The following is a 16,436-nucleotide window of genomic DNA, read 5'->3' as shown; positions in this document are numbered from 1 at the left end:
GCAAAGTCAAATATATTTAAAGTCACCCATGTGAACTATATCAACTGTCTTAATAAGTTGCTTCCTCCCTGTTAAAACAAGATCAACACAGCACATATCTTGTTTACGTTATTTGGGCTGATTGCAAGTGTTGCCACCACTCAGCATATGTTCAAAGGCGCATGTCACCAAGTTCTTTGAAGCTACACGGGAAGTGGATTAGACTGTGAAAGACCAGCCCAAATTGTGTTTGCATTCTGGCAAATTTGTAGGGCAGTACAATATCTCAGAAAGGAGGTCAGGTCTCCTGCTCCCCTGGTGCTTTCACTATAGCTGCCCAATTTCTCTACTTTTTAAAGTTTGATAGAAATACAGGCATACCCCGCTTAACGTCGCTTCACTTAACGTTGCCTTGCTATAACGTACATGCTCCATACATCCCCATACCCCGCTTAACATTCGCACGCTTCGCAATAACGTACACTTTATTGGCATGACGCCGCTGCCATCTAGTGGTGATTGCGTGCAGTACAAGTGAAGACAATTGCTTCACTTAAAGTTTATTTTCGCTTAAAGTATACTCTCCGGTCCCATTGCGAACGTTAAAGCGGGGTATGCCTGTATCTGTTGGCTATAGGTATATTCTTAAACAGCCAAGGGGCTTTTTTGCCTGTTAGTAAATTTCTCTACTTTTTAATCCAGGAGGCAAGAAATGGAATGCTGTGCAAGTTTGCTGAGGATGGATTGATAATTTGCATGCTTATTGAATTCAGTGGAATTTACTCCCCTGCAATCATGCTTAGGATAGGTGAAACTGACCATGGGGGAGGAGGAAGATGGATGGTGTTCTGGAGTGGGCACAGGGGGGGTAGGAAGAAGGATGGGGAGGGGAGGAAGAAAGGAAGAGGAAGGGAGAGGAGAGGGGAAGGAGAGAGGTGGAGGGGGAAGGGAAAGGCAGGTTTGATCATTTGCATGCTTATTGAGTTCAATGGGATCTACTTCCATGCAATCATGCTTAGAAAAGGTAAAACTGAACATGGAGGGGGAGGAGGAGGGGACAGGAGACGTGGGAGGGGATGGGGAGGCGAAGGAAGGGGGATGGCAGGGGCAAGAGGGAGGGGATAGGAGGGAGGAGAAAGGGAACGCAGATTTGATCATTTGCATGTTTTTTGAGTCCAATGGGTTTACTCCTGTACAATCATGCTTAGGCTAGGTAAAACTGACTTGGGGGAGGGGCAGGGAGGGGGAAGGGGAGGAGATTGGGTGGGCGGGTACTGGGCAGAGGAAAGCCCCTTTCCTTTCTAAAAGGAAAATATTGTGCACAGTATCATTGTTTTTCAGGGTTTCCCCACTGTTTTATTCTACATGTAGTCTCCCACCCAAATGTAAACCAAAGGCTGTTCCTGGCCAGATCCACACTAGACCTTTATTTCACTTTAGACAGTCATGGCTTCCCCCAAAGAATCTGGGAAGTGTAGTTTGTGAAGGGTGCTAACAGTTGCTAGGAGAGGCCCTATTCCCCTCACAAAGCTACAATTCCCAGTAGAGGGGCTGACTGTTAAACCACTCTGGCCACTGAATTCTGTCAGGGGAATACAAGTCTCCTAACAACACTCAGCATCCTTCATAAACTCAACTTTCCTGGATTCTTTGGGGGAAAGCCATGACCGTCTAAAGTGAAATAAAGGTATGGCGCGGGTGTGGCCAGCTGATTAGCCAAGCCAAACAGCTGCGAGTATGGCTTTTAGAACACTGACAGTTGGTTCTTACTGAGCATCCCCAATGTTATACTAGACTTCAGTGTTAAATTTCTTAAATTAATTAAAAATCAGCTATGCATTTTTTTTAACTTTTAAAAACTGCAGAATATGAAGGTCAGATTATGGGGCAAGGTCAGTAATAGGATTACAGGTACACTGTGAACATGGCTGATTTTTAATTTATTTCAACAAATTATGAGATCACTGAGAGAAAAAAGTCCAACAAGGGTCTGGATTTTTTTCCTCTTGTTTTACACTTTGAACTCTCGATTCTTTGTTTTCTGTATCACCATGAAAACTAAGAGGGCTGTTAAGCAAGTGTTTCTGAATTCAGGACTATACGTTTTGTACGGTTTTGTTTTGAAATGAACTTATGGGAAGCAGCAGAATGGCATGGGAGGTATTTTCAATTTAACATTGCGGAATGTGAAAAATCCATGCTGGCTATAATATACAGTCACTCTTGTGGCTGTATAATAGCAGTTTAAAAAATGAATGACAAAATTAAGAAAAAACATTTTTTCCACTAAAAATAATGTGATTGTGTCTGCACAGATCTATTCCTGTTCTTTTCACCTGCTATGCAAACAATGTAGTTCTGCAAGTTAGAAGATTAACAGTTATGAGAACTCATTAATGGGTCTGTGAGTGATCTCTTAGGCCAGCCTTTCCCAACTAGTGGGCCACCAGATGTTGCTGGACCACAATTCCCATCTTTCCTGACCATTGGCAATGCTGGCTGAGACTGATGGGAGTTGTGGTCCAGCAACATCTGGTGGCCCACTAGTTGGGAAAGGCTGTCTTAGGCATTACATAACAGATAGCATAAAACCAGCGTAAAATGTTCTCTTTTTCAAGTCTGACCACACAGACCAACATAAATTCATCCCAAAGAGTGAGGGCTTCACTTGAAAATGTACTTTTTCTTGAAGAAGGGTAGGTCAAGTTTTGGAAATATCTTTGTGAAGAATGGATCCTTTTTCAGCTGGCTGCGTTCAGATAATATATAACAATAAGCCAGAGATGGAGAATGGAGAACCTGTGGTCTCAGCCTAATTTCAAGCAGCCCTCAGCCTAAATTTTGTGGGCATAGGGGAGAGGAGGGCAAACACCAAGATGGATGGAGAGATGGAAAGGGGGGGGTTCTCTGCAAGCCATAAGCTCAGACCTCTGGTAAAGTGATCTGTCCCTCTTCTTGCAGCCTGTTAAGAGGGAGAGAGAAAGAAAAGCTCGCCCCCCCCGCCACAAAATCATTTTTGGCTCTTGCTCTGCCCACTGCTAGCATGCAGCCCTTGAAAGAGATAAGATAACCAATCCCACTAAACTTCAAGTATCTGAGATGCTATAGAACATTTATTGGTGTTGTAACCAAAACTGAACATTCAAAATATGATGCAAGGAGAAATATTTGGATAGGCTGTAACAACTGTAAAACCTATAATACACGCTAATGGTACCTTTTGTGCGCTTCCTGTTTACTGCGACACTCTTCACAGTAATATTTATATTCGCTGCACAGGGTTTCTGTATTGCTGAATCCCCTAAAAAAGAACATTTATCAAAATGCAAGACCAACAAACTCTTTGATACCTTGCTTAAGTGTAATTTGTACTGAATTTCAGCTGTCAGCAAACTGACATGTTGATCCCAAAGGACAGGAAATACATAGCAGGTATAACAACATCTAGTTGTTCAAGTCTGATTAATACAGAGCATGAGGAAGTCTATGAAATGCAAGAACTTGATATTCCTAACAGTAGCCTAAGTTGGTACAGTAAAAGATACAATGCTGCCAACTTCATCTTAAATTAACTTGTATAGTTATCGATGAAGATAGAAGTCCAGGAAAGCAGCCCGTAAATTTTGGAACACTCTCCGCACAGAAGCGTTTCTAGCACCTTCACTGTATAGCTGTCACCATATGCTGAAGACACACTTCTTTACCTTGGTCTTAGATACAGTAACTAAAGTATTTTGTTTTGCCGGCCTACTTCTTTTGCTGAATTTATACTGTTCTGGCTGGAACGGTTTCACTTTTTAATACTTTTTTTTTGTCTAGTCATTCATTCAATTTATATCCCACCCTTCCTTCTGAAGGAACCCAGGGTGTTCATCTGTTTTTATAATTGTATATTATATTGTTGTACCTGGGACCTTATGGTGAAGGGTGGGTAAGAAATTGAATGAATGAATAAATAAATAGTGATCAGTAATTTGTACATCTTCCTACCTTAAACAGTGAGTGATTGAAGTATTTTGCTCCACATCAACTGAAAGGTCTAAAAAATCTTCATCTTTGCTGCTTATCTGCAATTTGGGAAGAAAAATCTAAAATTATCCTTTCCCTGCATAAACCACATTTTGAAACAAGATCTCAAACTGACCTATAAATTAGATGGTGATAAAAAGTAATAAATGGTAACTGATCTTGTAAAATCCTTAACAAGCCATGCAAGCATAAGGAGGAAGATGGGCGTATAATTTTCTTCTCCCTATTCACCAATATTCTATTATTACAGGCCAGAAAATATGCAAACTACTTTTCAGGCTCTTCAGTTTGCCTTGGTATTTTCCCAGCAGAAGCACATCTACTATGAAAGAGAAGCATTAGTCAGTTTTGTCTATTATAAGGGAACTCTCATCAAGCCTTGGTTTGGAAACCTGCTGAACTCTGTATGCTTTTCAGTGAGCAATAGAAAGCAAATGAGTTGGTGAACCGGGAACATAATTTATCTCTTGTGACTTTACAGATATTAGTTTCTGTGCAGTAATACCCCATGCATAAATACTGACAAAAGAGCAAGGGACACAAAAGGAACAGGAATCTTGATGCCTTGGCTCCAACTGGGACAACATTTGCAGATCTAGAAGTTTATTCCATAGAAACCCCACAGATTTTCCATGCAATTCCTTTGAAAGAATTGAAGGATTGTGGTCAGTTAGCATTTGTTTACAGAAGCAGAGAGCAGTTCTATGAAAAGAAACGAGTGAACAAAAATTAACCATTTAATAGTGGCTATTAAAATTACTAAATTCTGTCAAGTTAATGAAACAAGTAGTTTTATTTTTCTGTGCTCAAATCCTCACACAACTCGAAACCAAATCATTATTTTGCATTGTTTTCCTAGCCTAGCAAATATTCTTTATACTTCCCTATTCATATTCACAATTTAGGAGCTTACAAATAACAATTAAGATATGTTAGGATCATCTGAACTTGCTCAGAGTCTATCTCAGCTTATTAACCTGAAGTACGAATGAGGTTTTTACTTGCCACAGAGCTTCTTCACTCTTCTCTTTGTGCATACTATGCTTAAACCAGAAAGCCTCTAAATAGCCATAGTTCCCCATTTCATCTAAACTGGCAAACATTGGTTATTAGCTTCAGAACTGGAGCAGATTAAACCAAATTCAAACTTTAGTTTAATATCCTAACTTGTTCTGACACGGTTTCCTGGTTGGATCAAGTGGGAAACTTTGATTAGAGGCTTTCTAGCTTGTTTGCTCACACTGTGAAGAGAGGAGCGAAAGGGCTAAGTGCAAAACCAAAAGGTTCATTCATATTTCTGCTTATGCTGATATATGATTTATTTATTATTATTGTATGATTGCATGAACAGAGTCAAAGTGAATGCAATACACTACAGAAATCAGGATACAAAACACAATGAGTACAATAAAATGAACAGTGATTTATAGAAGATACTTACTGTTTCACAAGTGAGACATCTTGTTTCATTTGTTAAGGTTCCCTGAAAGATTTCATGAACCCATGTTGGGTCTGGAGGACTGTTATTATTTTCATTGTCAATGCTGCCATTAGGTAGACGGCCATTTTGCTTCTCTTGCTTACTCTCCTCTTGCAAAATATCAGCAACTGTATTTAGTAGATAGTTCAAGAACTCATGCGCATCTTGCTGCATGTAGTTGTCAAAAAGTTCTGCAAAACAAGTTAAGTGGGCTATAACCTGGATGAACAAAAAGCAAGTAAGTAATATGTGCAGATGGAAAAGCCAGTTTCCAATATTCCACCAGCAATTCTCTAGGGTGACCAAACAAACAGAATTATGGCAGCTCACTGAGTAACCTCAGGCCACCACTGTCTCTCAGCCTAACCTATCTTGCAGGGTTGTTGTGAGAATAAAATTGGGAAGGAGAGATCCATGCTTGTATGCCACCTTGAGTTCCTTGGAGGAAAGATGGTATATTAATGTAATAATAAATAAATAATATAAAACAAGATTCTTCATAAGTGAGGCAGATCTCGACAGCATTCCTTTATGTTCTTTCATGTGAATGACTATTATTTGTCCCTATGGAAAAAATGGGAACACTGTAGTTGTAGGGCAAAACCTGCCTTCTCCCTCAAACACTGGGTGGCCTGACCTAAGCAATAAGATCCTGAAGAGAGATTAAATATCTCTTTTGTGAACAAAACCTCAAAAGGGCTTTGCAAGGCATATTACTCTCCACCGGAGCACACATGTCCACCATAATTATTTTGCTATGAGGATCCAGTAGATTTCATCTTGTTCCTCAGGTTTCAAAACATCTATGTGAAGCTGCCAGGAAAGATTGCCTGAGGATTTGAGGTCATTAATAACACCCAGCTCTGCTTCTTCTTATCTAAGTCAAGTGGGCCTGTGGATGTGCTGAACTGTTGCCCTGGAATCAGTAAATAGGCTGCAAGAGGGTCAATAAAACTGAAAATCACAACAAGATGATAATTCCATAGGTGGATGGTTCCCTGGCTAAGAGTGACGATATCCAACTTCTGCTGAGGCTGGATGCATTTGCTCTCTCCCAAAAGATCAGGAATGCAGTGTTACTGGAAGCCCAGGCAGCAGCAGTGGCACAGAGCACCTTTTACCAGTTCAGGCTGGTATGCCACCTGTGATCTTTCCTGGACAAAGACAATCTAGATACAGTTATCCTTTGGTAAGGTCCTATTTGGACTACTGCAATGCATTGTATGTGGGGCTACCTTCAAAAATTGCTTGAAAACCTGCAGTTATCTCTCTAGCAACTCTATTTTGTACCAGCTGCAATTGTGTGTCGTGATCATATCTGTCTGTTCTAAAAGAACTTCACTGGCTGCTCTTATGTTCCCAGGGCCAATTCCAGATACTGGTGTTTACCAATAAAGTCCAAAATAGATTATGAACCAGAAGCTTATACAAATGCCTGCTCCCAAACCAAACTGCTCGTTTACTGAAGTCACCTACCAGTGCCCTTCCCTGGGAGTCCCCGCCATCAGACGTGAAGCAGGTGGTAAACAGAGATAAAACATTTTCAGCTGTGATGCCTCATCTGTCTTCAAGAAGTTACAACTGCTGCTTTTTGTTACCTTTTAGGCACCAGGCTAAGAACTTTGTTCACTAAGGCCTTTTAAATATGTTGGCTGATTTTAAATTGAGCTGTGTCTTATGCTGTTTTACTGCAATTTTACTGGGCTTTTTTGGTATTATGCAATTGTAAACAACCCTGAAACCTGGTGATATAGGGAGACATTTAAATCTTTTAGATTTTGTTTTCCGATGTTCATTGAAAGTATGGCAGAGCAATGGACTCTGCCCCCACTTTACAGGGATAAGTCAGTACTTTACCATCACAGGAAGAAACTAATGCATTCAAATTCTGAGGGTCAGACAAAATAAGAGTGAGAATGGACAATGGAGAGGGAATACCTGCTTTCTGACTGAGTAGAACTGAACAGATGTGAAAGGAGAGTCCGGAGTTGTACATCGCACACAATAGGAACATGGAATGTGAGAAGCATGAACCAGGGAAAGTTAGAAATTGTCAAGCCACAAATGGAATACATCAACATTACATGTGAGTGAATTAAAATGTAAGGGAATCTGACATTTTCAATCAGGCAACTACAAAATATTTTATGCAGGAAATGAGAAATTAAGAAGAAATGGAATTGCTTTAATAGTGAGAAGTGATGTAGCAAAAGCAATTAGGAGCTATAATGCAAGGTCTGAGCAAGTGATATAAATGAGATTAAAAGGAAAACCTATTAACATAACCATCATCCAAGTCTACGCTCCAACGGCAAATGTAGAAGAAGAGGAATTGGAGAGATTTTACATAGAAATACAGGAAGAAATTGATCACATACCACAACAAGATGTGCTGATAATCATGGGGGACTGGAATGCAAAAGGAGAGAACAGAGAACTAGGAATTGTGGGGAAATGGGGCTTAGGAGATAGATATGAAGCAGAAGAAAGACTTATTGGATTCTGTAAAGTCAACAATTTATTTCTTGCAAACACATTTGTTGAGCAACCGAAAAGATGACTGTGCACGTGGACATCACCAAATGGTCAATATAGGAATCAAATTGATTATATAATTGGTAGCAGAAGATGGAGAAGTTCCATACTTACTGCAAAAACAAGACCAGGAGCAGACTGCAGTATAGATCATGAACTGGTAATACCAAAAACCAGAGTAAAACTAAAGAAGAACAACAAAGCAATCATAATGCCAAAATACAATTTAAATAACATCCCAGAAGAATATAAAGATCAAATAAGGAACAGATTTGAGACTTTAAACTTAGTTGACCGAGAACCTGAAGAACTATGGAATGAAGTCAGAGACATTATCAGGGAAGAATGCAAAAAGACAATGCCTCTAATTAAAACGAGAGAAAGACCTCAATGGATGACTGAAGAAACTCTTAAAATGGTTAAAGAGAGAAGGAAAGCAAGAGCACAAGGCGATAGAAACACAGTCAGAACCCTAAATGCAACAATACAGTGACTAGTAGGTAGGGACAAAGAGAACTATTACAATACTTATTGTATAGAAATAGAAGAGGACCATAAAAAGGGAAAAACAAGAGCCCTATTCCAAAAGATTAGAGAAATGAAAGGGAAATTTAAACCACGAGTAGAGATGTTGAATAATCAACAGGAGAACACACTGACAGACCGAGATGAAATAAAAGGAAGATGGAAGCAATACACTAAAGAACTCTATAAAAGAGATGCAAGGATGACAAATTCATTCATGGAGGAACCGTATGATGAAGAACTAGAAATTTTAGAATGTGAGGTGAAAGCTGCTCTCAAAATACTTGGAAGAAACAAATCACCAGGAACAGATGGCATACCAACAGAGTTGCTACAAGCTACTGAGACTGAATCTGTCCAAATTTTGACAAAAATATATCAACAAATATGGAAAACTAAACAATGGCCCACGGACTGGAAGCGTTCAATATACATCCCAATTCCAAAGCAAGGGGATCCCAGGAATGCAGTAATTATTGAACTATTGCCTTAATATCCCATGCAAGTAAAGTAATGCTCAAGATTCTACAACAAAGGCGCTTACCATATATGGAGCGAGAAATGCCAGACGTCCAAGCTGGATTTAGAAAGGGAAGAGGCACCAGAGATCATATTGCAAACATACGCTGGATAATGGAACGGACAAAGGAATTTCAGAAGGAAATCACCCTCCGCTTTATAGACTACAGCAAAAAGCCTTTGATTGTGTAGATCATGAAAAACTATGGAATACTTTAAAAGAAATGGGGGTGCCACAGCATCCAATTGTCCTGATGTGCAACCTATACTCTGGACAAGAGGCTACTGTAAGGACAGAATATGGAGAAACCGATTGGTTCCCCATCAAAAAGGGTGTGAGACGGGTGTATTTTGTCACCCTATTTGTTTAATCTATATGCAGAACATATCATACGGAAAGCGGGATTGGACCAAGATGAAGGAAGTGTGAAAATTGGAGGGATAAATATCAATAATTTAAGATACGCAGACGATACCATACTACTAGCAGAAACTAGTAATGATTTGAAACGAATGCTGATGTAAGTTAAAGAGGAAAGCACAAAAAAAGGATTACAGCTGAATGTCAAGAAGACTAAAGTAAGGACAACAAAAGATTTATGTAACTTTAAAGTTGACAGTGAGGACATTGAACATGTCAAGGATTATCAATACCTTGGCACAGTCATTAACCAAAATGGAGACAATAGTCAAGAAATCAGAAGAAGGCTGGGACTGGGGAGGGCAGCTATGAGAGAACTAGAAAAGGTCCTCAAATGCAAAGATGTATCACTGAACACTAAAGTCAGGATCATTCAGACCATGGTATTCCCGACCACTATGTATGGATGTGAAAGTTGGACAGTGAAAAAAGTGGATAAGAGAAAAATCAACTCATTTGAAATGTCGTGTTGGAGGAGAGCTTTGTGTGTACCATGGACTGCAAAAAAGACAAATAATTGGGTGTTAGAAGAAATTAAACCAGAACTATCACTAGAAGCTAAAATTATGAAACTGAGGTTATCATACTTTGGACACAAAATGAGAAGACATGATTCACTAGAAAAGACAATAATGCTGGTAAAAACAGAAGGGAAAAGAAAAAGAGGAAGGCCAAAGAGATGGATTGATTCCATAAAGGAAGCCACAGACCTGAACTTACAAGACGTTAACAGGGTGGTTCATGACAAATGGTATTGGAGGTCACTGGTTCATAGGGTCACCATAAGTCGTAATTGACTTGAAGGCACATAACAAGAAGAACTGTTAAATAAAAATATTTCATAATAGAAAAATAAAACATTACCATTCTCCTTCCGCAGTCTTGTTATGAACTTTTTTGGAGGGATCACTCCAACTTTTTTCTTCTGAGTGGCTATGCTGTGGAAAAGATCAGCTAAGCAAGTAAGAAGACTCTCTTTTTTTCTGGGCTGACTCTTGTATGCCAAGACTTTCTCTCGAAATGGACGACAAAAATAAAGTGCCTGAAGAACTGAATTGCAGTAGCATGTATTTCCAAACTAGAACACAAAGAAATGATCTATTAGTTCAGATTGAAAAGGAAGATTGTCTACTAGGCAAGTGGTGTGAAACAAAAGTGTGTCTTAGCAAAAATGTATATTATTGATTGTTGAGTACTGAAGTATAACTTAGCCATTAACTAGTGGCAGATTTAACAGTCAACAAAGCATGCACCTGTTACTGCCATCTGGCTTCTTTGTTGTACACATTTTATTTTTAGAAATATCTGACAACCAATGGGTTTTTTCTACAATGCAAAAATCTATGCATCGTTAGTAAAAAGTCGTCATTATTTTGGAATGTTCACCAGAAAAACTCTGGATAATATCCAATGTCATGCAAGCAACGGTCTATTCAAGCGATAGGACTGCCTCATGTTCTGCTCCCTCCTGCAGCCCTATATAGCCACCAAATCTGCTTTGAAGGATCCTGACCCCAAAAGCAAAAGGTGGCATAAGAGAAACTGCAAGGGGGTATAAAGGAAGAGAGAGTCTCATTCCACTCCCAGAACTCTGTTCCACTCCCAGGAGATCACAGTTGGGTATTACCCTCTATATTGTATTGCCCAGATTGTAAAATTTATACAACAATGCTAATGCTGTCAAATTTGAAGTTCAGATTGCATGTTTCTTGTCAAGGAGCCAATGCCTCTCTCTTTAGTATGGTTAAGAGATTAGGAATGAGCCAGAGGCTCATGTACTTCCTCCTCCTCCTCTCCAGGGCAAATTTGCCTGTTTTTCTTTCTCAAGCTTAACTATGGTTTTATCATTACATAATACCCTACACCAATGCTAATCTTGCATTAACATGCCTCAGATTTCACTTATTTTTATTATTATTGTTAACATTTATTACCCAGCTTTCACCCAAAGGTCCCAAGACAGGTTACAACAATTTTACAATACATCATTAAAAACAATCTGAAACCTTGGTTTAGATGGGAGCTCCGATTAGGGCCAACCATGGTTAGTGTCAATGCAGAATTAACTCTGAATCATTGGTTAAGGTCAATAAGGAAGGGAGGAGGGAATTCTTGCTAAAGGGGGGAAGTGTGTGAGAGTGGTCTGATTTCTCAGCAATGGATCAGCAGCATTAAATCTGTACCAAGCCAAGATCATGGCAGTAACATGTTTTTGCAAGGTGGGGTGGGTGGGCAATCCACATATTGCTTTAGTTTTTAAAACCATAAAACCTACCAGCTGTTAGAGACATCTTTTAACAGACCTACTTTCCAGTCAAACTAATGCAATAAACATCCAAGGTGGCTTTCAAAACTGGTTAACGTGAACAATGAAAGACATAAAACGTACCTGACACTCTCCTGAGGGTGGACACTGCAAGAAAGAAAACTGCTAGAGATGGGCAAGCCACCTTCCAGAGGGTCTTGTCCACTTTTACTCATCTTCTCATTGAGCAACCCCTACTTCCTAGGAATTCCTGGGTTCTCCAGAAGATAGCTTAAAACGCTACCCTACCATAAAGTTTAGAGTACAAAGTCTAAAGACCGAATATGTTTTTCCACTGACCCCTATTACAAAACACTATAACCCTTTATGCCCAGAATCTGCCTAGTCCTAAGGTACAGGAAAGCAACTTCCCTCATGTGCATTCATTCCCATTCAGAGCAAGCAAAATATGCAACTTACATTTACTAAACCAAAATAGTGTTCATTGACTGGAAACTGTTCCGGACCAATTTCTTTCTCTAAGGCAGAGGCATTAGCGCCCTAAAGGGAAAAAGTTCAATATGTATCATTAATTACCAAGACCTGTTCTATGGCACAGCTTGACCACACAGGCAAATTAGGCAAAGGAGTTTGCTCAAGAACCAAAGGAAAATGTCTCAAACAAGGATAAAGCCAGTGATGCATGTTTCCCTGTAAATGCAACAGTCTGGCTGGGTGGGTTGAGTTGACAACCAATATAGTTGACAACCAATATGCCATTGGCCCAACACATGTAGCAGGGCATACTCTGGACTTGGTTTTTGCAACTGGACATGGAGATGGTGATCTGAATGTGGGGGGCCTTACATCAGTCCCTCTGTCATGGACAGATCACTGCTTGCTGAAGTTTAGACTTACAGTGGCTTTTCCCCTCTGCAAGGGTTGGGGACCTATTAAGTTGGTCCACCCCCAGAGACTAATGGATCCGGATGGTTTCCAAAGGGCTCTGGGGAGTTTTCTGGCTGATAGGGCTGGCGCTCCTGTCGAAACCCTGGTTGAACAGTGGCATACAGAAATGACCCGGGTGGTTGACATGATTGCTCCTGAGCGCCCTCTCCTGTGTAGAGCTCATACGGCTCCATGGTATATCCCAGAGCTGAGAGTGATGAAACAATACAGGAGACGGCTTGAGTGCGGATGGAGACAAACTCCTGGTGGATGCAATTACACACTGGTAAGCGCCTATGGTAAGTTGTATTTAGGGGCAGTGAGGGCAGCAAAAAACAATATTTTGCTGCCACTACCAAATCATTACTCTGCCACCCAGCGGAGCTCTTCAGAATTGTCCAGGGGCTATTACACGTTGGCCCCAAGGACATGGTAGAACCATCTGAGGCCTGCTGTAATGCATTTGCTAGGCACTTCCAGGATAAAATCTTAAGCATCCGCCAGGACTTAGATTCCAGTGTTATAGCAGGTGAATTGTCCCAATTTCTTGGATGAGTTTCAGTTGGTACAGCTTGAGGACATTGACAAAGTGCTTGGACATGTTTGCGCAACCACTTCTGTGCTGGATCCTTGCCCTTCCTGGCTAATAAAAGCTAGCAGGGATGGAACAGCCGGCTGGGCCAGGGAAAGGATTAATGCCTCTCTGTGAGAGGCGGTGGTCCCTGGCTGCCTGAAGGAGGCAGTAGTGAGACCACTCCTGAAGAGACCCTCCCTGGACCCAGAAAATCTTAATAACTACAGGCTGGTAGCAAATGTTCCATTCCTGGGAAAGGTCCTTGAATGAGTGGTGGCAGGCCAGCTCCAGACACTCTTGGATGAGACTGATTATCTGGATCCATTTCAGTCAGGTTTCAGGCCTGGTTTTTGCAGGGAAACAGCCTTGGTCGTCCTGTATGATAACCTCTGTTGGGACAGAGACAGGGGAAGTGTGACTCAATTGATTCTCTTTGATCTCTCAGCAGCTTTCAATACCATCGACCATGGTATCCTTCTGGGAAGACTGGCTGAGTTGGGAGTGACTGCATGGCAGTGGTTCCGCTCCTACTTGGTGGGTCGGCTCCAGAAGGTGGTGCTTGGGGAACATTGCTCAGCACCCTGGACTCTCAAGTATGGGATTCCACAGGGGTCAGTTCTGTCCCCCATGCTGTTCAACATCTACATGAAACCATTGGGTGCAGTCATCCAGAGCTTTGGAGTGCGTTGCCATCAGTATGCTGATGACACGCAGCTCTATTTCTCCTTTTCATTTTCTTCAGGTGAGGCTGTCAATGTGCTGAACCGGTGCCTGGCTGTGACAATGGACTGGATCAGGGCTAATAAACTGAAGCTCAATCCAGACAAGACCGAGATGCTGCTAGTGGGTGGTTCTTCTGACCGGATGGTGGATGTCCAACCTGTCCTGGATGGGGTTGCACTCCCCCTGAAGGAGCAGGCTCATAGCTTGTGGGTTCTCCTAGAACCATCTCTGTCACTTGAGGCTCAGGTAGCCTCGGTGGTACGGAGTGCCTTCTACCAACTTTGGTTGGTGGCCCATCTATGCCCCTCTCTGGACAGGGATAACCTGGCTTCAGTTGTCCATGCTCTGGTAACCTCCAAGTTAGATTACTGCAATTGGCTCTACGTGGGGCTGCCTTTGAAGACGGTTTGGAAACTGCAGCTTGTGCAAAATGCAGCAGCCAGATTGGTAACAGGGACCAGACATATCAAACTGACTCTGGCCCGCTTGCATTGGCTGCCTGTATGTTTCCAAGCTCAATTCAAGGTGCTGCTTTTAACCTATAAAGCCTTACACGGCTTAGGACCACAATACCTGATTGAACGCCTCTCCTGACACGAACCCACCCGTACATTATGCTCAGCATCCAAGGCCCTCCTCCGGGTGCCTGCTCGGAGGGAAACTGGGAGGCTGGCAACAAGGGAGAGGACCTTCTCAGTGGTGGCCCCCAAATTATGGAATGATTTCCCTGATGAGGTGTACCTGGAGCCAACACTGTTATCTTCTGGGCGCCAGGTCAAGACTTCCTCTTTTTCCAGGCATTTTAGCATGTGTTTTTAAATTGCTTTTAAAAAATTTTTTTTAATGTGTATATTTGTTTTTAATGTTTTTAATTGTTGTCAACTGCCCAAAGAACTTCGGCTATTGGGCAGTATACAAATGCAATCTATCAATCAATTAATATGCAAGTTTGTAATGCAAACAAACAGTACTTCTGTCTGTTACTTCTTCACACACTGTATTATTAACCCTGTAATTCACTCCCACAAGAGGTAGGAGATTATATTTTACCTCCACTGCCACAGGCAGTATGAATACCATTTGCTGGGAATCGTAAGTGGGGAAACCACTGTTATATTCAGGTTCTGCTTGCAGGCTTCCCGCAGGCATCGCGCTGGCCGCTGTAAGAACAGGATGCTGGACTAGATGGGCTGTTGGCCTAATGCAGCAGGCTATTATTATTATTATTGTTATTATTATTACATCCCGTGCTTCCTCCCAGGAGGAGTCCAGGGCAGCAAACAAAAGCACTAAAAACTTTTAAAAACATATTAAAGACTTTAAAGTACATTAAAACAAAACATCTTTTAAAACTTTTTTATAAAGCTTTAAAAACATTTTTAAAAGGTTTAAAAATATATTAAAAACCAATTCCAACACAGGGATCTCTACTTAAAAGGCTTGTTTCAGTAGGCGCCAAAAAGATGACAGAGATGCCTGTCTAATATTTAAAGAAAGGGAATTCCAAAGGATCAGTGCCACTACACTAAAGGCCAGTGCAATTCTTTCAGCAGCGGGGGACATGTTGGCGATACCCTGCCCCAGTGAGCAGTCTTGCTGCCACATTTTGCACCAGCTGCAGCTTCCGGACCAACCTCAAGGGCAGCCCCAAATAGAGTGCATTATAGTAATCCAGCCTGGAGGTTACCAGTGCATGGACAACAGTGGTCAGGCTATCCCAGTCCAGAAATGGCTGCAGCTGTCTTGCCAGCTGAAGCTGGTAAAAGGCACTCCTAGCCACTGAGGTCACCTGGGCCTCCAGCGACAAAGATGGATCCAGGAGCACCTCCAGACTGTGGACCTGCTCTTTCAGAGGGAGCGTGACCCCATCCAAAGCAGGCAACTGACCAATTATCCGCACTCATGAATAACCAACCCACAACGTCTGTCTTGCTAGGATTCAGACTCAGTTTATTGGCCCTCATCCAGCCCACCACCAAGTCCAGGCAGCGGTCCAGGGTTTGCGCGGCCTCTCCTGATTCAGATGTTAGAGAGAAATAAAGCTGGGTATCATCAGCATACTGCTGACACCTCACCCCAAATCTCCTGATGACTGCTCCCAAGGGCTTCATATAGATGTTAAACAGCATGGGGGACAAGATAGTACCATGTGGCACCCCACAGCACAACTGTCAGGGGGCCAAAAGGCAATCTCCCAATGCTATTCTCTGAAAACGACTCTGGAGATAGGATCAGAAGCACTGTAAAACAGTGCCTCCAATACCCATCTCATGAAGTCAGCCCAGGAGGATACCATGGTCAATGGTATCAATAGCCGCCAAGAGATCAAGTAAGAATAACAGGGTCTCATTCCCCCTGTCCATCTCCTGATAAAGGTCATCCATCAGGGTGACCAAGGCTGATTCAGTCCCATAACCAGGCCTGAACCCAGACTGGAATGGGTCAAGAAAACCTGTTT

At 41.7% G+C, this 16,436-nt stretch overlaps 2 protein-coding genes across 4 annotated transcripts in view; one reads left to right on the top strand and one right to left on the bottom strand.

Annotated features, from left to right (window-relative positions):
* The window catches only part of RPL21 (ribosomal protein L21), a 279,136-nt gene that overhangs the window by 227,321 nt on the left and 35,379 nt on the right, over window positions 1–16,436 (top strand). The window lies entirely within an intron of this gene.
* USP12 (ubiquitin specific peptidase 12) overlaps window positions 1–16,436 on the bottom strand; it is a 39,794-nt gene that overhangs the window by 13,210 nt on the left and 10,148 nt on the right. Inside the window, exons 3-7 of the mRNA XM_061629727.1 lie at window positions 12,214–12,294; window positions 10,353–10,566; window positions 5,450–5,679; window positions 3,970–4,046; window positions 3,197–3,280 (exon numbers count right to left, since the gene is read on the bottom strand). Coding sequence (XP_061485711.1) covers window positions 3,197–3,280; window positions 3,970–4,046; window positions 5,450–5,679; window positions 10,353–10,566; window positions 12,214–12,294 — 686 coding nt within the window. The remainder of the gene's footprint in view (window positions 1–3,196; window positions 3,281–3,969; window positions 4,047–5,449; window positions 5,680–10,352; window positions 10,567–12,213; window positions 12,295–16,436) is intronic.

Source organism: Rhineura floridana, chromosome 5, assembly GCF_030035675.1.
Source record: "Rhineura floridana isolate rRhiFlo1 chromosome 5, rRhiFlo1.hap2, whole genome shotgun sequence".
NCBI classification, from domain to species: Eukaryota; Metazoa; Chordata; class Lepidosauria; order Squamata; family Rhineuridae; genus Rhineura; species Rhineura floridana.
Note: the sequence above shows the minus strand (reverse complement) of the source record. Positions and strands in the feature narration are given on the sequence as shown.